The following is a 21,962-nucleotide window of genomic DNA, read 5'->3' on the forward strand; positions in this document are numbered from 1 at the left end:
CTTATTTTCTCAGAGAGGCCCTATGCCATATGTGCGTATGCAAGCGCGCGTGATGAAGTGCACACGTTACAGTGGCTTAAAAAAAAACCTGCTAGTGAATGGAGCAGCCGCAAAAGAGGAAGCCAGGCTATGGAATAATTTGTTTGATCAGGAGATGTACAGATAACGTAGGCAGAAAAATCAATAGACATACAGAAATATAGGTCACAGTGGACACATGATAATAGTTTTTTAAATGGGTTTAGTAGCATGTTAAAGGAGTTGTAAAGGCAGAAGGTTTTTTTTATCTTAATGCGTTGCTATGCATTAGGATAAAAAGCCTTCAGTGTGCAGCAGCCTCCCCAGCACCCCCTAATACTTACCTGAGCCCCATCTCTGTCCATCGATCTCCAGGAGTCCCTCGACCGTTCATGACTCTTCTTCCTGATTGGCTGAGACACAGCAGCGGCGCCATTGGCTCCCGCAGCTGTCATTCAAAGTCAAACTTTCTGCACATGAAAGGCAGCAAGATACCTGTAATGGATGATTCAGCATCACCAGCAGATGTGATAAAGGGTCACCAGATTACAGACAAAAGGAGGTCGAGTGGAATGATGTGAATTATATTTTTACTGGAAAAACTGTATTGCCAGTTTTGTGTACCTTTTATAATCAAGTGTTTGCAGAGACCTAAAACAGCCTATCAGATCTCTATATTTTGAGTACTCAGATTCATAGACTAAGAGACTGGAAAGCAAATTGCTCTGGCTGTGAAATTCGGGATTAAATTACTGCTGCTCAGTGTCTGACCTGAACCATTTGCATTTGCTCAAGGGGTATTTTTATGCCTCTTAACGTGGACCTTTCAGTAACTTTACACGTGTGCATGAACAACTTCTAGACACACCTCCATATACAGCAACAGCATCATTTTTTTTTTTTAAACTGTACTTTTTTATTATTACAAAAGAAACCCTATACTGCAGGCAAGTGACTTTGCCTAAACTGAGATGTCATCAGTCTTCTGCAGGAAAAAGGTAGCATTTTCTTTGTCTCTTCTTCAGTAATCAGACAAAAACAGTTTGAACAGACACCAGTCTAATAACTGGTGAGCTGCAATATAATAAATGTTTGCTTTTTGGTTAAATACAGCTTTAAATGAAAAAAAAAAGAAAGAAATGAAATCATAAAAAAAAAAAAAAAAAAATTAAAAACTCCCTGTGATTACACACAAATGCTAAAGCACATGTAGATCCTGCACATGTAAACAGTGATTTTGCCACAACACATGTGAGGTATCACCACAAATGTCAAAGTAAGAGTAAAAAATCTAGAACCATAAGTCATGGTTAATTCTAAATGAATAACCTGTAAGGCTCCTTTCACACACTCCGTCCGTTGGGCGGAGTCCGTTTTTCTCAGCGGGGGATCGAGCCGCCGATCCCCCGCTGAGCAGCAGGAGGACAGCTGTGTCACCGTGCTGTGTGCAGAGACACAGCTGACAGTTCCCCATGCATCTCTATGGGGGAAATCGGATGTCAACGGACCGTCAGTCCGTTCTCACCTGATCCCATCCGATCCGATCCGCTGGACGGATGGAAAATAGGGTTTCCATCCGTCCAGATTTGACGGATCGGATCGGGTCGGATGTCAGCGGACATGTCTCCGCTGACATCCGATGCCCCATAGGAATGCATGGGGGGACCGTTCAGATCCGCCAAAAATCCGCCAAAAAACGGCCTAAAGGCTTTTAAAGCGTCACTTACAAAAAAAAATTAAGTATTGCACTTTACCACCATTTTAGAGGTGCATGCACTTTTGATTTCTGGCATGTGTGGTATCCATTCACTTGATGCAACCCCATCTTTTATATTTTACCAAAATTGCTTATTATATTGTTTTTGTGTGTACTAAAATTATGACTGACATTTTATTCTACAGGGCCTGCTTTTTAGAAAATTCATATTGTTTGGGGGTTCTAATTAATTTTCTATTAAATAAATGAAAATGCTGATTTTTATGTCTATAAAATTAAATAATTGCCCCAGAAGCAAAGGGGATGATTTCATAAAACTGGAGAGTGCAAAATCTGGTGCAGCCCCTGCATAGAAATGATAAATACACATGTTCGCCAGCACACCATAATTCTTGACTTGCACTCCAAAACTTTTTTTGCAGAAAGATCACTTTAAAACAGATTATAAATGCAAAGTTTCGGAGTCAGGCATGTGACCCTTCATCACAAATATTTAGGAACCACGCTCCCTAGTGCATGGATTAAAGTGACTGAACAAAACAGAGTCCATTAAAGGAATCAAGAAATCATGAAAAAACTTATACCAACATACAAGAGTGCATATAGAGTTTATAATGTCCATAAACAACCACCAAGTGCTTCCATCAAAAGTGACTAAGTAGTACTGTATGGTAATCTTCTTAAGTGGTTCCACACTAAAGAGTGAACTGTGCTTCCACCACATTCAGATGCAAACCCATAGATCTATGTGACACGTCACTTCCGCCATCTTAGAACGCAGGTGGAACGCAAACCGGCATCCCTGTTTTTTTTAACAGGATCTCATTGATCGGCAACATTGTAAGTGTAATCTTTTTAGTGTGTGGCCAAGAAATTGTTTATACTGCACTATGAGAAGCATCCTGTTTCCTTCCTGATTCCATGTGCCTCATATATCCAGAGTCATTTTCTGGCAGGATTGGTGTGCAATTGCGGGACGCTTTCCTTCCTGAGAGGATCTATTCCCATTCAATGCATTTAAAATATTTGTATCTGGTGAGTAGGGTGTGCATTTGAATGTGGTGAAAGAAAGCACAGTTCACTCTTTTGTGTGGAACCACTTAAGAAGATTACCATACAGTACTTTGGATGGAAGCTCCTGGTGGTTGTTTATGGACGTTATAACTAGTGATGTCGCGAACATAAAATTCGCTGTTCGCGAACGGCGAACGGGAACATCGGCGAATGTTCGCGAACCGGCGAACATTGCGAACCGCCATAGACTTTAATGGCAGGCGAATTTTAAAACCCACAGGGACTCTTTCTGGTCACAATAGTAATGGAAAAGTTGTTTCAAGGGGACAAACACCTGGACTGTGGCATGCCGGAGAGGGATCACACAAAAAAAAGTTCTTAAAAATTGTAATTTTTTGATAGAGAGCCAATTATTGGAAAAAAAAAAAATAAATAAAAAATTTCTTTGGATTTAGCATCTGGAGGGTCTAAAAAGTGTACCTGTGAAGTGTCAGCTCTGTAGCACGTCCGGAACCAGAAAAAAATCCGAATTAGGGTTAGGGCTAGGGTTAGGGTTATTTTTATGGCTAGGCTTAGAGGGTTAGGGTTAAGGTTAGAGGGTTAGGGTTATGGTTAGAGGGTTAGGGTTAGGTTTAGTGTTAGGGGCTAGGGTTACGGTGAGATACTTAGGGTTAGAGTTAGTAGCCCTACCCCTACCCCTCTAACTCTAACCCTAAGCACTAAAAATAACCCTAACCTTAGCCCTGACCCTAACCCTAACTCTAACCCTAAGCACTAAAAATAACCCTAACCTTAGCCCTGACCCTAACCCTAACCCTAGCCCTAACCCTGATTCTATTTTTTTTTCTGGTTCTGGGCATGCTACAGAGCTGAAACTTCACAGGTACACTTTTTAGACCCCCCAGACAATAAATCCAAAGAATTTTTTTTTTTTTTAAGTTTTTTTTTTTTTTTTCCAATAATTGGCTCTCTATCAAAAATGACAATTTTTAAGAACTTTTTTTGTGTGATTTAGTGTCTAGGGGGTCTAAAAAGTGTACCTGTGAAGTTTCAGCTCTGTAGCATGTCCAGAACCAGAAAAAAAGATAATTTTTCAGTAGAGCAGGGATGGTGGGAACCCCTTTTACACCTATATGATCTTTTTTTTCTGGTTCTGGACATGCTACATATATATATATATATATATATATATATATATATATATATATATATATTAAAAAAATACTCAAATACAAGCCCTCAAAGGGGCTTTTGGGGACAATATATATCACAGAACAAAAAAAATTACACAAATACCAGCCCTCAAAAGGGCTTTTGGGGACAATAGATATATATATATCCAAAAAAAACCTCAAATACCAGCCCTAGGAGGGGCTTTTTGGGGTGCTGTCTTTACAGCAGGAGTGTACCAAGAACACTGGCTAACAAGACCGGGAACTGTCCCCAGCTATAACAGCAGCAGCAGCACCAGCACTTTCCCTGCTCTCAGTAACACAGAAATGATCTAAAATGGATGCTGCCCTTGCTTATTTATAGGAGGTGGGAGGGTGTGGGAGGAATATAGGAGGCGGACCGAACATCGCATATGTTCACCCACAGCGGCGAACGCGAACGTTCGAAGTTCGCCGGCGAACCGTTCGGTACATCTCTAGTTATAACCTCTATATGTACTATCTAATACATTGTATACGTTTTTTCATGATCTCTTGATTCCTTTGATGGACACTGGTTTGTTTAGTCACTTTAATTTATGCACTATGGAGCACAGTTGTTAAATATTTGCTCTTTACATCCAGGCTTACTCATAGCCTAACAACGAGCTGCTCCAATATCTATGTTTATATATATATATATATATATATATATATATATATATATCATATACATACAGTGCCTTGCAAAAGTATTTGGCCCCCTTGAACTTTGCGACCTTTTGCCACGTTTCAGGCTTCAAACATAAAGATATTAAACTGTAATTTTTTGTGAAGAATCAACAAGTGGGACACAATCATGAAACTGAAAAATTGGGCGTGAAAAATTATTCAGCCCCCTTAAGTTAATACATTGTAGCGCCACCTTTTGCTGCGATTACAGCTGTAAGTCGCTTGGGGTATGTCTCTATCAGTTTTGCACATCGAGAGACTGAAATTTTTGCCCATTCCTCCTTGCAAAACAGCTCGAGCTCAGTGAGTTGGATGGAGAGCGTTTGTGAACAGCAGTTTTCAGTTCTTTCCACAGATTCTCGATTGGATTCAGGTCTGGACTTTGACTTGGCCATTCTAACACCTGGATATGTTTATTTGTGAACCATTCCATTGTATATTTTGCTTTATGTTTTGGATCATTGTCTTGTTGGAAGACAAATCTCTGTCCCAGTCTCAGGTCTTTTGCAGACTCCATCAGGTTTTCTTCCAGAATGGTCCTGTATTTGGCTCCATCCATCTTCCCATCAATTTTAACCATCTTCCCTGTCCCTGCTGAAGAAAAGCAGGCCCAAACTATTTATCATCATTAGTCATTTAGGTCAACATTGGATCATTCAGAGATTCTCACTGAACTTCTGGAGAGAGTTTGCTGCACTGAAAGTAAAGGGGCTGAATAATTTTGCACGCCCAATTTTTCAGTTTTTTTTATGTTAACAAAGTTTGAAATATCCAATAAATTTCGTTCCACTTCATGATTGTGTCCCATTTGTTGTTGATTTGTCACAAAAAATTACAGTTTTATATCTTTATGTTTAAAGCTTGAAATGTGGCAAAAGGTCGCAAAGTTCAAGGGGGCCAAATACTTTTGCAAGGCACTGTACATACATACACACACACAGGAAAACATTTTTTTTTTTTAAGTTTGATTTAGTGCAGAATGTGCAGGTTGAGGGACAATACCCTAATTCTTTCACACTTCATCACATGCCTGACGAAGGGGTCCTGCGTGGCGCCGGCCGAAACATTGCACTTACCCTGTTGTAATGTGATCTTTCTGCAATAAAAGTTTTGGACTACAAGTCAACATCCATGGTGTGCTGGCGAACATGTGTATTTATCTGTGATATATCCAGTGTCCAGATTAGCTGGTACTCGCTGCAGCACCGACAACAGAGGAGCCTTTTATCCAGGAAAGTGTGCGATGGGAATACAGACAAAACTGCATAGAAACAAATCTGCTTCCAGGTTTTTCTGTGAAAGCTTAATTGAACAAGCTGAAGTTAGAAGCTGATTGGCTACCACGCACAGCTGCACCAGATCTTGCACTCTCCAGTTTCAGTAAATTAACCCCTAAGTGCTTAAGGAAAAATTTTCACCAGAAGGTAAAAATCTTCCTTAAACATGGCGCTCAGACCTGTTTAGATCAGCTCAGTGGTTTGCAAATAAAGGGACATTTCATTTGTGCTGTGCTCTAGCTCTATCCCAGGCAGAAGCCCAATTTATCTGCAGACCTACAGTGAGGGAAAAAATGTGATTTTTGACTTACCGTAAAATCCATTTCTCTGAAGTTCATTGACCGACACAGCTCCTAATCTTCTTAACCATTGGGTTATACTGCCCCCTACTGGAGTAGGACAATAGGCAGAAAAAAAGTCTGGCTATGCCTATGGATAGTCCCAGGGGGTATACCTTCTCTCTCTGCTATAGGTACTCTGTTACAAGCAGTGTCAGAAGAATTACAACTCAGAGGAGTGGGTGCTGTGTCCGTCAATGAACATCAGAGAAACGGATTTTACCGTAAGTCAAAAATCCCATTTTGTCTTGACGAACACAGCTCCTGATCTTCTTAACCATTGGGACGTACTAAAGCAGTGTTAAACATGAGGCGTGGGAACAGCGTACAATAAACTCTCAAGACTAAACTATAGCCAACCAGGTAAACAGAAGCTCAACCCAAAAAACTGGAGCTCACCTGAAAAAAAAAAAAAATACATCCTCAAAGAGGACCAGGTCCTCTAAACAGTAGCCTTCAAAACCTTGCGACCAAAAAAAGCATCCGCAGATGCCAACACATCCACTTAATAGAGCTTTGTGAAAGTGTGCACCGACAACCACCTTACAAACCTGTGTCACTGACGCCTGATGACGGAAGGCCAGGAGGCACTGAGCGCCCGAGCAGAGTGCGCCTTGACAGGGAAAGGAGGAGCCTGAGCCTTGATGGAATGGGCTTGAATTACCATCTGTTTGATCCATCTGGAAACGGTCGCAGAGGAAGCGGACAACCCTTTTCGAGGCTCATCCGTAAGCACAAACAGTGAGTATGATTTCCTAAAAGACTCCGTAGCTGCCAGGTACACCCTAATCGCCCGAAGCACATCCAAGGCATGCAAAGCAATTTCCTTTGGATGTTTTGGCCTGGGACACAGGGAAGACAACACAATGTCTTCATTTAAATGAAAATCAGAGACAATCCCCACAAACGCTTACGGTACAAACCAAGGAAGCTAGGTATGGACCATAGGGTGAATACATTGATAGAGAACTGGCTCCAGGGGAGACTCCAGAGGGTGGTGATTAATGGGGAGTACTTGGATTGGGCAGGTGTGGAAAGTGGGGTTCCCCAAGGTTCTGTCCTGGGGCCAATCCTGTTTATTTATTCATAAATGATCTAGAGGAGGGGATATCTAGTACAATCTCAGTATTTGCGGATAATACTAAACTAAGCATGCCAATATCTTCTATGCAGGATGTGGAAACCTTACAAGCGGATGTGAACAAAATAATGGGGTGGGCAACTACATGGCGGATGAGGTTTAATGTTGAAAAATGTAAAGTTGTGCACTTGGGCTTCAGAAACACGAAAGCAAGCTACTCACTGGGGGGGGGGGGGACCTCTGGGTGAGTCTAGGATGGAAAAGGACCTGGAAAAGGACCTGGGGGTACTGGTAGACAACAGGCTTGGCAGTGGCATGCAATGCCAAGCCGCTGCAAGCAAAGCCAACAGAATACTGGCATGTATAAAAAAGATGATTCACTCAAGAAATAAAGAGATTATTCTCCCACTCTACAAGACTCTGGTCCGGCCACATCTGGAGTATGCTGTCCAGTTCTGGGGACCGGTCCTCGGGAAGGATGTGCTGGAACTGGAGAGAGTCCAGAGAATAGCAACAAAAATAATTAGGGGAATGAAGGGCATCGCTTATGAGGAAAAGACTACAAGCACTGAACTTATTCTCTCTGGAGAAGAGACGATTGAGGGGGGGATATGGTATCAATGTACAAATACTGTACTGGCGACCCTAGCATAAGGAACAAACTTTTCAGAGAAAGGGAATACAATAAGACACGTGGCAACTCACTAAAACTAGAGGAAAAACAGTTTAACCTTAAAATACGTAAGGGGTTCTTCACTGTCAGAGCAGTAAGGATGTGGAATTCTCTTCTACAAGCAGTCATATCAGCAGGGAGCATCGATCGTTTAAAAAAACTATTAGATGGGCACCTTAAAGACCACAACATACAGGGGTATACAATGTACGGTTAACAGCAAACACACACACACACACACATCATAGGTTGAACTGGATGCGCTGATGTCTTTTTTCAACCTCACAAACTATGTAACCTGAGGAAGGAGCGATGGACAGGGGCGAAGAACCACCTTATCACTGTGAACCACCAAGTAAGGTGAACGACAGGGTAACGCCGGTAATTCTGACACCCTGCACGCAGAAGTAAAAGCCACTATAATGGCCACCTTCTGGGACAGTGTAAGCAATAGAATCTCCAAAAGATTCTCAAAAGGAAGCTTCTGGAGGACTAAGAGCACCAAATTGAGGTCCAAAGGTGGCAACAGAGACCACACTGGGGGGGGGGGGGGTCAAGTGCCTAACACCCTGAAGAAAAGAATGCACCAAGGAGTATGTGGCCAAGGCCCATTGAAAGAAGACCGCTAAGGCAGACACCTGACCCTTGATAGTATTCAAGGCCAGTTCCTGCTCAACCCCCCGATGAAGGAAGGTCAAGATCCAAGCCACCGAATAAAGAGCGAGGATGAACCCCAAGAGACTCACCCCATGCAATTTACGTCTTCCAAGTATGATGATGGTAGATCTTCCTAGAAGTAGATTTCCTAGCTTTTAACAGCTTTGGAATCACCGACTTGGACAAACCTCTCTCCATCAGCACCTGGCATTCAACAGCCAAGCCATCAAAGCCAGAGACTGTAAAGCAGGATGGAAGATTGGTCCTTGGGACAGCAGATCCTTTCTGAGAGGAAGCTTCCAAGGAACGTCGGCGACCAGCCGCACCGGATCGGATTACCATGTCTGGCAAGGCCAGTCCAGGGCCACTAAGATGGCCAGAATCCCTTCTGCCTGCATAGAAGTCTGGGGAAAGGCTTGAGAGGAGGGAAGGCGTAGCTGTGGCGTCCACCAGAGGATCCTGTGACCGAGCCACAAACCTCTGCACCTTTCTGTTGAGCTGGGATGCCAACAGATCCACCTCAGGGATGCCCCACTGGAGACACAACTGATGAAACACCTCCGGATGAAGGGACCACTCCCCTTGGTCCAACGCCTGCCGACTGAGGTAATCCGCCTGCCAGTTTTCCACCTCAAGAATGTGTACAGCTGGAACGAACCATTCTGCCCACCTTAGAATGCTGGCTACCTCTAGAGCTGCCAGGACTTGTGCATAAGCCAAGGCCGTGGCATTGTCCGATTAAATGCGCACTGGACATCCCTGAAAATGATCTGTCCAATGTTCCAGGCACAGTCTGATTGCTTGGAGTACCAAGACAATGATCGGTAGTCTGGAATCTTCCAGTGTCAGATGCCCTGAGCAGAAATTTTGCCGAGGACGCCTCCCCAGCCGGACAGTGTCATCTGTGGTTACCACTGTCCAATACAAGGGGAGGAAGGATTTGCCCAGCAAAATCACGAAGCCACCATATCAGGAACTCTTTCGTTCCCTGGCTCAGCCGGATCAGATTGTCCAGACACTGCTGATTCTTGTCCCATTTGGCCAGAATCTCCCTTGCAGGGACCTTGTAAGGAACTGTGCACACAGAACCGCCTTCCAAGGTAGACACCATCAGGCCCAGCACATGCATGGATCCGGAGGGATTACCATCTGCTGAACAGCAGGAGACGAATTAAAGCCTGCAGTTTCTGGAGTTTGTCCAGAGGAAGGAGCACTCTGGCTAAAGCCGAGTCCAGAGTCAGACCCAGATAGTCCAGCTTTGTGGACGGAACCAGAGCAGACTTCTGCAAATTAAAAATCCAGCCAAACAACCTCAAGTTCGTATGGTGATATCCATGTTTTCCACCAGAGCATTAGGAGACTCTGCTCGCAGAAGGAGGTCATCCAAGTAGCCCAGTACCGCGATCCCCCATTGGCGTAAAATTGCTAGCACGGGGGCCAACACTTTTGGAGTAACAATGCTAGCACGGGGGCCAACACTTTTGTGAAGATCCGAGGAGTAGAAGCGAGACCAAAGGGTAACGCCACAAACTGATAATGCTCCTCTCCCACGGCAAAGCGGAGGAAGGGCTGGAGACCGACACATATTGGAATGTGAAGGTAAGCGTCCTTGATGTCAAGGGTGGCAAGAAAAATCCCAGATGCAGAGAAGCGACCACCGTGCGAACAGACTCCATTCTGAACTTCTGCACCCGCACAAGGCAGTTCAGCTCCTTGAGGTCCAGAATTGGAGGCACCTTGCCTTCCTTCCTGGAGACAGGTTTGAGAAAACGTTCCAAAGTCAGAACCTGGACCATCACCTTTTAAAGTAAAAGGTCTTGCACCGCCCAAAAAGAGCCTGTAAGCGGACCAGGGACAGTCGCACGTTGGAAGGTAAGAACGAAACTTGATCTTGTAGCTGGACGGAATGACCTTGTGAACCCACCTGACTTGTTCCAGGGGAGTCCACGGGTCCAGGAACCAGTGAAGATGTCCCCCCACCCCAGATACTGGTGAGGGCACACCTTCATGCTGAAGGGGCCTTGTCCGTGGGTCTGGAGAAGCCCACTCTTTACTTGCCAGACCAAGTTTGCTTGGTTCCTCCAAAGAAGGCCCTGAAGGGCTCCGATCCCTTGTCAGTTGACCCTGAGAGATGAAAAAACTTCTTATGAGCCGAGAAGGAGGGCCCATGTCTACGACGAGGGTCCTTGCCCTTAGTAGTCTGCGGAAGAAAGGTACTCTTCCCCTGTGAGACCTTTAATTATGTCATCCAGGGAAGCACCCAACAGGCAATCTCCTTGAAAGGGAAGATCAGTCAAGGCCTTCTTAGAAGTCTGGCCGCAAACCAGCATTTGAGCCAAAGGACACGCCAAAGGACCACTGGTAAAACAGAGAATAGAGCCACTAGGGGAGTCGCATCCAAAGAGACATCAGAGATAAACTGCGGCTCCTGGACCAGCTGGTCTGCCAGCTCAGCTACTCCCCCTCCAGGCACAGTGCAAAAGCCTAGCCAATTCGGTCAGAGTCTGCGACACCAGGGCAATAGTGAACAACAGCTTCAGTGCAGAACCAGCCAGGGTGTACATATTGCAGGCCACAGCCTCCGCTTTCATGTCAGCTGTGTCCTTACAGGCCGGGGACTCTTCAACCGGAATCATGGTTGCCTTGTATAATCTGGAAACCGGAGGGTCCACCACCGATGGAACCGTCCACTTCTTAAAAAGGGACTCCTCATAGGGGTATCGCCTAGCAAAATGGCTTAGGGACCTCAAGGGGACACTTTGGTCGTCCCCACTATTTAGTGACAATTCTGTCAAAATAGGAGGGGAAAGGAAACACCTTTGCCGCTCTGGATGGCTTGTGAACGCCAAAGGGAACCTGCGCCTCCGCCGTAGCTTCATCTTTAATGTCTCACCCACAGCTACAATCAGTGCGTCCACCAGTGTAATTTCGTACGCGGTTGCAGAAGTGGAGGAATCCTCCTCACTATTTGAGGATTCAGGGTGCGTGGTCACAGAACCAGTACGATGTCCCGCGCCCGCTGCGGCCGAATCAGATTCAGGATCTGATGAGACAGATGAGGCAGGGGAAGGCGGGCGCTTTTTGCAAGCCCGTCGCCCAAAAACCCCCTCCCCCTGGGACACCAAGGACTCCAGGACCGCGGTCAGTGCATGGATGAATGGGACCCGGAGGCCTCCAGAGCCTTCAGAGAGTGGATCAGGTGGGGACAAAAAAGTGTAAAACACTGCTAAGGGACAACCCCCACTGCTCCGGCAGCCCACCCAGTTGCCAGCCACAGAGCACCAATCGATCCTCAGTAGAGAGGGAGAGGACTCACCAACACAGCTACCAGGAGAATCTGCACTGCAAGAACGACGATCAGGAAATGAAGATCCGGGAGTCAGCACCAGGGGATGAGGAGGGGCTTCCACCGCCGAAATCACCCCCCAGAGGACTCCACTGTCATGACCCCCGCTAATAAAAAATGGCCGCCATACTACACAAACATGGCCACTGTGCATTAAGCACACAGGCTACAAGAAAATGGTGGCCCCGCATGGCACCATAAGACTCCCAGGGACCCAAGAGGGATCCCTACGCCTCAGAAAATGGCACAGGCAGGAAGGGGGGCCTTGGCAGGAGCCCCCACCAGGTAAAGCCCCCCGCCCCTATCGCCAGCACAGCACCCTATCCCCACCCTAGTCAGTGAACCAGGCCACCCCACAGCCCCAAAATCAGTGAAGGAGGGGGGGGTGCGAGATGGCCCACAGGGACCACCAGACTGATGAGAGGGGTGCCTAATGGGAAGAAGGGGAACCTAGGGGTCTGACCATCCCATGGAGGTGCCCACGTCCACCCCAAAACCCTCCATGGGGAGAGGGGGGACAGTTACCATGCCAGGAACCAGGCGGACACTGCTCAAGACAGAACCTCCTCTCCATTGAAATGGGGGGCTGTCAGCCAGGGGGAATGCTGCGACTCAGACCGAGACCTGGTGGTATGCGACCTCGCGTTAATGAACAAAAGAGACAGAAAAACAATAAAAATATCCAGAAAAACGCATTTCCAAAAAGTTATAAATTGATTTGCATTTTAATGAGGGAAATAACGGAATTTTTGTAAAATCTTACCTGTAAAATTCCTTTCTCTGAGTCCTCCGACAGTCGCCGCCTCTTCATATTCGTCACATATGGGGGTATTAGACTTTGCTCCGAAGGAGTAGCTAGGCAACAGAATATGTTAACAATAAAGCTTTTAACATATCCCACCCTCAAGGGGTGGTCCCCTCAGTCAATACCCTCCTACTTCCTGCAACCATATCTCAGTTTTAGTGGAATAGCAGTCGAGTATACAACCAAACCCCAAAAGAGGGGCGGGGGCGGCGACTGTCGGAGGACTCAGAGAAAGGAATTTTACAGGTAAGATTTTACAAAAATTCCGTTTTCTCTTACGTCCTCCGACAGTCGCCGCCTCTTCATATTCGTCACATATGGGGACGTCCCAAAGCAGTGCAAACATGAGGGGTGGGAAACGCATCCGCGCCGAAAGGCAACGCAGTCTCCGCATCAAAGAAAGGAACCTTACCAAAGGAAGGAAACCAGCTGGGCAACAGCAAAAAACAAGTGCTCAACAGGAGCAACAACCCAGGAAAAGACAAAAAACCCGGGGATACAAAACTTATCCCAACAGCCAGGAGTCCCCAACAAGGGACCCTAGGGAACAGCCGCACTAAGAACCTTGCGGCCAAAGGAAGCATCCGCCGATGCCTGAACATCTACTTTGTAGAATTTTGTGAAAGTGTGCACGGTCGACCAAGTCGCCGCCTTACACACCTGGGCTACAGAAGCCCCATGACGACAGGCCCAAGACGTACTCAGAGATCTAGTAGAGTGCGCCTTCACAGGCACAGGGGGAACCTTCCCCTGTAAAGCATAGGCCTGTTCAATGGTCTGCCTGATCCATTTGGCGATGGTAGAGGCCGAAGCCGCCATGCCCTTCCGAGGACCCTCTGGAAGAACAAACAAGGAGTCCGTCTTTCGAAAAGACTCAGTCGATTTAAGGTAAACCCTTATCGCCCGAACAACATCCAGAGAATGCAATCTCACCTCCTTTGGATGTTTAGGCTTCGCGCACAACGAAGGCAAGACAATATCCTCATTAAGATGGAATTCCGAAACTCGTTGCGGAAGAAAAGAAGGATTAGGTCGCAAGACCACCTTATCCAAATGAATAACCAGGTACGGAGACTTGCAGGACAAAGCCGCCAGCTCCGACACTCTGCGAGCCGAAGTGATCGCCACCAAAAAGGCGACCTTTTTGGACAACATAGACAACGAGATCTCCCTGATCTGTTCAAAAGGAGCACGTTGTAACACAGATAGAACGAGATTCAAGTCCCAAGGGGGCAGAGGATCCCGCCTAGGGGGGACCAGATGCCGCACACCCTGAACAAAGGTGCCAACCAAGGAGTTGGAAGCCACGGGACGTTGAAACAGAACGGCCAGCGCAGACACCTGACACTTTATCGTAGCCAGCGCCAAACGCTGATCGACACCCGTCTGAAGGAAAGACAGCACACGGGAAACCGAGTACGTGCGGGGTGAAAACCCCCTGGACTCACACCAGGCAAAATAGGCCTTCCAAGTACGGTAATAAACCTTCCCCGAGGAAGACTTCCTCACGTTGATCAAAGTATGAACGACCTCTGGAGAGAGACCCTTCTCCTTCAGGACCTCGGTCTCAACAGCCAGGCCGTCAAAGCCAGCGACTGTAAAGCAGGATGGTAAATCGGTCCTTGAGACAGTAGATCGTCTCGAAGAGGCAGACCGCCAGATTCACGAGGTCTGCGTACCAGGACCGGCGAGGCCAGTCCGGTGCCACAAGAATCACCGCGCTGCGTTCCGAGTGCAACCTGCGAAGGAACCTGGACAGCAACTGAATCGGTGGAAACGCGTACATCAGCCTGTACTGATGCCACGGGGCCACTAACGCGTCCGACGCGTCTGCCCGAGGGTCGCGCGTCCGTGCCACGAACCTTCTCACCTTGTTGTTGAGACGAGACGCGAACAGGTCCACATCTGGAAGACCCCACTTCCGGAAGACAGCCGGGTGGAGAGACCATTCCCCCTGATCCAGGGTCTGGCGACTCAGATAGTCCGCCTGCCAGTTCTCCACCCCCGGAATGTGAACCGCCGTTATCGCCGGGACATGAGTCTCGGCCCAAGACAGAATGTCGGCCACTTCTCGAGCCGCTCGGGCACTCCTGGTGCCCCCTTGGTGGTTGATGTAGGCCACCGCCGTGGCATTGTCCGTCTGCACCCGAACCGGGCAGCCCTGCAGCCGGTCCGTCCAGCGATGAAGACAGAGACTTATCGCACGCAATTCCAGAATGTTGATCGGAAGGGAAGACTCCCCCTCCGACCAAGTCCCCTGGGCGGACAGAACGCCCAGAACTCCACCCCAGCCCGACAGGCTGGCGTCCGTGGTGATCACCGTCCATGAAACAGGACGAAACGACTTGCCCCCGGACACCAACGGGGACTGGAGCCACCACAGAAGGTTTCCTCTGGTGCGATGACTCAACGAGATTTGAAGATCCAGAGATTGAGGTCGCCCGTCCCACCTGGACAGGATCTCCGCTTGGAGACCCCGCGTGTGAAACTGGGTGAATGGAATCGCCTCGAAGGCCGAGACCATCAATCCCAGACATCTCATACACGTCCGCAGAGACGAGTGCGCCAGGTGCAGGTCCCGCAAGCGCTCTGGAGACAGTTGAAGATTTGAGGGAAAAAATCTGCTCTCCGGCCGAGAGAGAAACTCGATCTTGTAACCAGATCGAACGATTTCCTGAACCCATCTGTCCCGCACACGGGCCAACCAGGGCTGAAGAAAACCGAGCAAGCGTCCCCCCACCCCAAAACTGGGTGAGGGCGCCCCTTCAGGCCGAACTGTTATGGGCTGCAGATCCGGATTGGCCGGACTTCTGTTTACCAGACCAGGGCTTCTTCTGAGAGCCTTGACCTTTGAACGGTTTGCCCTTGTAGTGCGGCCGAAAGGCACGAAAGGACCCCTGAGGGGGCCGAAAATTAGCATGCTTCTTCCCAGAAGCCCCCTTAGCCTTGGGGAAATGGGGCAAGAGAGTGCTCTTACCCCCGGTGATCCCCTTAATCAACACATCCAGGGACTCCCCAAAAAGGCGAGACCCATCATAAGGTAGATTGGCTAAGGTCTTACGTGAAGATTGGTCCACCGACCAACATTTTAACCAAACCAGGCGGCGAGACAACACCGCCACGCTGTGCACACGTGCAGCCAACGGAATTAGGGTCCAGGTCCGCATCACACAGATACATGACACCCTGGTGGATTTGATCCACCATATCCAGGGTCGCCGGCGAGGCCGAGTCGGCCACTAGGACGCGCCTAAGCATCTGCGTCCAACTTGCGATCGCCTGGGCCGCCATGAGAGAAGCAAACAGAGCCTTAAGCATAGAACCCGTAACAGAATAAGTATGACGGGCAAGAGACTCCAGTCTCCTATCCGTGGCATCACGGAACACAGGGGAATCCTCTGCAGGAATCGCAGTGGCTTTGTTCAAAACCGCAATTGCGTGATCCACTGGGGGAGGCACACACCACCTTTCATCAGTGGAAGGCGAAAAAGGATAACGCAGCTTGAATCTACTTGGTACCGCAAAAGGTTTGCGCAGATTGCGCCATTGTTCCTTAACAGCGCGCTGAAAATCATCATTGCAGGGAAAAACCTGCGGCGTCCTGCGTTTTCTCTGCGTCCCATAAGCCGCCAAGGCAGCGGGGGGACACACTTCGTCCTGCAAACGCAGCGTTTGCTTTATGGAAGCAATCAACTCATCCATGATTGCAAGCTCTTCAGGCGAGCCAGGGGGAGAATTATCAACCCCCTCAACTTCAGCCTCCACCTCAGACCCCACTAGATCAAGAGAGGAACGGGACCCCGATAAGGAGGCCCCCGCCATAACAGCCCCATCACCTTCACCCTCAGAATCAGAGGAAAGAGCAACTCTGGGCCTTTTAGTAGATTGAGCAGCCACCAGCATCTGCACCTGAGCAGCAAGGCCAGCCACAATAGTGGCTAAATCCCCCCCTGGGGGGGAAACAGCGGTCCCCTGGCTTTCCACCAATGCTGTAGGAAATTTGCCCTCCTGAGAATCCATTGCCCCTGTAATGCCAGACAACAAAGGGTTAACTGCCCCTTTTAAGCAAGCGCGGCAAGCGCAGCCCACCGCACCACACTCAAGCACAATAAGACCCCCACAGGGAATATGCAAACTGAACACAGGCAATGGATTAGCAAGAACAGAAGGATAAAACCTGAGGAGACCCTCGCCGCTGCTGCTGCCTCGATCGGTGTTCCTGGAAAGAGGAAGTGATGCTGCCAGGGCGCTCTATGTAAGCCTATGGAGGCTACAAGAAAATGGCCGCCATGCATGTAAAACATGCGGCCGGAGCGAGTGTAGGCAAAATGGCGTCGTTTGGCGCCGAAACCGCCGCTCCACAGTGCATTAAAACACACATTACATTCCAATATCAGAATACATGTCAGATCGCCGCAGCGATCGCTGTATATGCCCAAACATGCCAAAAAAACATGCCCCACAGCACACAGCTTTTCACACCGACCAGGCTGACACACACAGTGTCACACAGCTCCCCCCCTTGCAGCCCACAGCATGCAGCCGAGAGATAGGGAGACAAGCAGTGTGAATAGAGGCAGGTTACACAGTCCCAGACTGACACCCCCCCAGACAGACAGGTCCCCACATAAATACACTTACCTCACATGGCGTGGGGGACCCGCACAGGCGAACAAGCCGCTGCACATGAGGCAGGGAGAGTCGCATTCAAGACGCACACAATGGGGGTTAAGAAACCGCACAGCGTCCAGTGAGGTAGCCACCTCACCAATCATCCCTGCACCGAACAGGGATGGGTCGTTCACTGTGCCAGGAGCGTTACCTGGCTGAACGCTCGATGGCAGACTGGGAAGCCACTGACCCACGACCTGCGACCAGGGGGATCAGCCCGAGACCCAGTCCGCATGATCCTCTTCATCAGAAGAACTAACTAACGCTGACAAAAATAACAGCTAAGTAAAGGTAGAGAGAAAACTCAAACAAAATTTTAAAAAGAAGAAAGAGTCTGGGGCAGAAAACCCCAGCACAGAGAGAGCCAGCCACTCCTGACAAGCTAGACATGAAAACTGAGATATGGTTGCAGGAAGTAGGAGGGTATTGACTGAGGGGACCACCCCTTGAGGGTGGGATATGTTAAAAGCTTTATTGTTAACATATTCTGTTGCCTAGCTACTCCTTCGGAGCAAAGTCTAATACCCCCATATGTGACGAATATGAAGAGGCGGCGACTGTCGGAGGACGTAAGAGAAAAGTATTTGATCCCCTATCAATTAGCAAGATTTCTGGCTCCCAGGTATCTTCTATACAGGTAACGAGCTGAGATTAGGAACACTCTTAAAGGAAGTGCTCCTAATCTCAGCTTGGGGCCTGTATAAAAGACACCTGTCCACAAAAGCAATCAATCAGATTCCAATCTCTCCACCTTGGCCAAGACCAAACAGCTGTCCAAGGATGTCAGGGACAAGATTGTAGACCTACACAAGGCTGGAATGGGCTACAAGACCATTGCCAAGTAGCTTGGTGAGAGGGTGACAACAGTGGGTGCAATTATTCGCAAATGGAAGAAACACAAAATAACTGTCAATCTCCCTCGATCTGGGGCTCCATGCATGATCTCACCTCGTGGAGTTTCAATGATCATGAGAACAGTGAGTAATCAGCCCAGAACTACACAGGAGAATCTTGTCAATGATCTCAAGGCAGCTGGGACCATAGTGACCAAGAAAACAATTGGTAACACACTACGCCTTGAAGGACTGAAATCCTGCAGCGCTTGCAAGGTCCCCCTGCTCAAGAAAGCACATGTACAGGCCTGTCTGCAATTTGCTAATGAACATCTGAAAATTTGCTAATGATTGAGAGAAGTGGTTGAAAGTGTTGTGGTCAGATGAAACCGAAATCCAGCTCTTTGGCATCAATCAATTCACTGTATTTGAAGGAGGAGGAATGCTGCCTATGACCCCAAGAACACCATCCCCACCGTCAAACATGGAGGCATTATCCTTTGGGGGGTTTTTTGCTAAGGGAACGGGACAACTTCCCCGCATCAAAGGGACAATGGACGGGGCCATGTACCGTCAAATCTTGGGTGAGAACCTCCTTCCCTCCGCAGGGGCATTGAAAATGGGTCCTGGATGGGTATTCCAGCATGACGATGACCCAAAACACACGGCCAAGGTGTCTGACCTCTGTGATTGCCAACATGGGTCTTGCCACCAAGTACTAAGTCATGCGTAGGGGGTTATTTCACTCAATAAAATGCAAATAAATGTATAACTTTTTTTTAAATGCATTTTTCTGCATTATTTTTTGTTGTTATCCTGTCTCTCACTGTTAAAATAAACCTACCATTAAAATTATAGACTGATCATTTCTTCGTTAGTGGGCAAACGTACAAAATCAGCAGGGGATCAAATACTTTTTTCCCTCACTGTATTGGAGAACTACAGCACAGCACTGAAGCCAAACCCCTCTCTTTGTTCTAACATGTGCAGCTCTACCATCTAATCTTCCAGCTCTGTACTACTCTACTTCTCTGTCTTGTACAGCGGAGGAAGGACTCATACCATACCTACCCATCAGCTATGCTGAGAAGGGAGACTAGAGTAGTAGCTGTCAGCTTGTATAGTTGTGAATGAAGATGCTATGGAGATGAGCAACATCATTCGTCATTCAAAAACATAAGACCACTACAACACATGCCAGCAACTACTTTAATCTCTCTCCGCAAAACAGCTGGCAGGCTGGTCGGGGCTCAGTCTCTTTCTTTTGATGTACAAAGCACAGGGGTAGAGTAGAAGAGGCACAGGGCTGTGAGCTGTGCTCTGGCTTGTACAGGCCAAAAATATTTTTTATGATACGCCACCCTTCCTCTGCATTATTAGTGATGGTGCTTGTCTTTGGTAAACGCTTGGAGACAGAGACAAGCCCCATCAATCAAAGCTCATTATTCATCTCCTTGCTAGCTGCGTGGACAAACACACAATTAGCCTTTGACAGCATGTAGAAAGATGACACAAAGTGCTACAAGTACTTTGTTCCTTGGGGGACAGGAGACATAAAAAACAAGTTAGACTTCTTTAACTGCCTTGACAGTGTCCACCAGGACATTAGAAACTGTTCCCTACACTATCCAAATCTTTAATGTACAGCATTGTGCAATGCAAAAAAAAAAAAAACACATAAGAAAACTTTTTATTAGTAAAATATTAAGACTAAGGTTAGAAAGGCATTGCAACTGGAAAACATGCATAAATGTTTCCCTATATACTGTATTTCACGTGTTAATGTATTTTTTTACACATTAAGACATAATACTTACCATTGCAAATCCAGAAAGCAAAGCAGAGGTTCTGCTGGAGGCTTTTAGCTTGGCTCTGCTGAGATAGAGTTTCCTCCAGGACAAGGCCTGTACAGAGTGATGATTGGACGTGACTAGCTCCAGGTAACTGCGTCGCACCCAGTCTCTGTAGTCCATGCCTTTGTTCTCACGCTCAGAGACTGCAGGGGTGGAAGGATCCACCGGGATATTAAGTTCAGTACTCATGGTTGTTTCCAGCTGTAAAGACAAAAATAGTTCAAACACATCATGCCAGTGCCAAAACATGTGTCTCATGGGAGTTAAAAGGAACTTGGCATTACCAATCTTTCAGTAATTTAAGTGGAATACCACTCATATCTGATAAATACTGTGAAAACAAAATTGCAAATAATTGTTCACATAATCCGAGAAAAAAATCTGCAGTCTCATTAAAGAAAATCTAGTATTCTTCAGTTTATGGAAAAGTGCCAGGTTCTCCTAAAGAACAACACCTTATTCTCTAATATGCGCTTTTGCACTGTTCCCCTGTCACTCAGGTGCTACATCTGAGCCCTTGGGGTATACCCAGTGATTCTGGGGGAGCATGTGATCCCTGTTCTCCCAGTATTCAGTTCTCAGGCGTGGGGGCCAACTGCCAACCTTGAACAAGTGATGAAGGGGAGGAGCTCATTAATCCCTCATTAATCCTGTGCATGATCGGATATGATCCAACACAGAGCTTACACAGGGTTTGTACTCCCACCTCCAACAGTGGAACAGGAAGCAACTCTAAGTAGGTTGGGCGGCAAAACGATAAGCGCCACAGTTATGTTCTGGGATGTGAAATAACAGTGGTTTCTGTGAAATGGAACTGAAGGCATTTAACAAAAGATGCGAGCAGACAGGCTATTATTGCAGAATGGATACGCAATGTCTCTGCTGCAATAAAATACACCTACCTGCTTGCTCGCAGTCTTCTGTGGCATGTAAACTGCGCTGCAAATGCGCAGTTCAGCTTACAAGGCTGGCACGGTCCCTGTGTGCCAGGATGACTGACCCCTGTGCATACGCAGAAATGACCTCATCCAGTACCAGCCAATGGAGATGCCCCGAAGACCAGCAGCCAGGAAGAAGATGCCAGAGCTGGCGAGTCCCTGACATGTTAGAAAGGAGGTAGTTTAGTGCCTTTAGTTCCACATTAAAGTGGCAGAAAAGCCTACGTCTAACTATTTTTAAAAATGTTCCCTCTTCCTACCTATCCTGCCTAACCTGTATAAAAAAGATGTGTGCACTTACTTATTATAAATCTGCTACAGTCCGGTCAGGTGATCCCACAGCTCTGGCTCCCCTGTTAGTGAGCGGTTGCTGCAGGGAAGAGGCGGAAGGACTGACAATGGTTGGGCTATAGGAGCCTATGGGTGATGTCATGATCTTGTAGCTCCTGCTCAGGAAGCTTTTTTTTTTTTTTCATTATTTTTATTTAAATTTTCTGCTCAGGGAGCGTTTGACAATAGCTGGGAATTTCAGGAGCCATAACGTCACCCATAGGCTCCCATAGCCCAGCCATTCTCGGTGCACCCTCCTCTCCCCTGCAGCAGCTACTCAGACACAGGGAAGCCAGAGCTGCAGGATGACGTGACTAGACTGGATTAAAAATATGCAAGTACACGCATTTTTTTTTAAATAGGTTCGGCACAATAGGTAAGAGGATACGGTGGGGGTTGAAGGTCATTTTTAGGAATAGTTAAACTTAGGCTTTTCTTCCCCTTTAAGTGTAATATATGCCAACTTTATAATACTGCCAATCTAATAGCAACAGTATGCCGGTATACAGAAGAATAGTACTGTAATCC

The 21,962-nt window shown here is 47.3% G+C and overlaps 1 protein-coding gene across 1 annotated transcript in view; it reads right to left on the reverse strand.

The window, feature by feature from the left end:
* Nucleotides 1-21,962, reverse strand: part of ORAI2 (ORAI calcium release-activated calcium modulator 2) — a 98,748-nt gene that overhangs the window by 27,181 nt on the left and 49,605 nt on the right. The window contains exon 2 of the mRNA XM_082247730.1: nt 20,131-20,367. Coding sequence (XP_082103856.1) covers nt 20,131-20,355 — 225 coding nt within the window. The 5' untranslated portion in view covers nt 20,356-20,367. The remainder of the gene's footprint in view (nt 1-20,130; nt 20,368-21,962) is intronic.

The sequence above is a fragment of the Pelophylax lessonae genome (genome assembly GCF_965119305.1).
Source record: "Pelophylax lessonae genome assembly, chromosome: 2".
NCBI classification, from domain to species: Eukaryota; Metazoa; Chordata; class Amphibia; order Anura; family Ranidae; genus Pelophylax; species Pelophylax lessonae.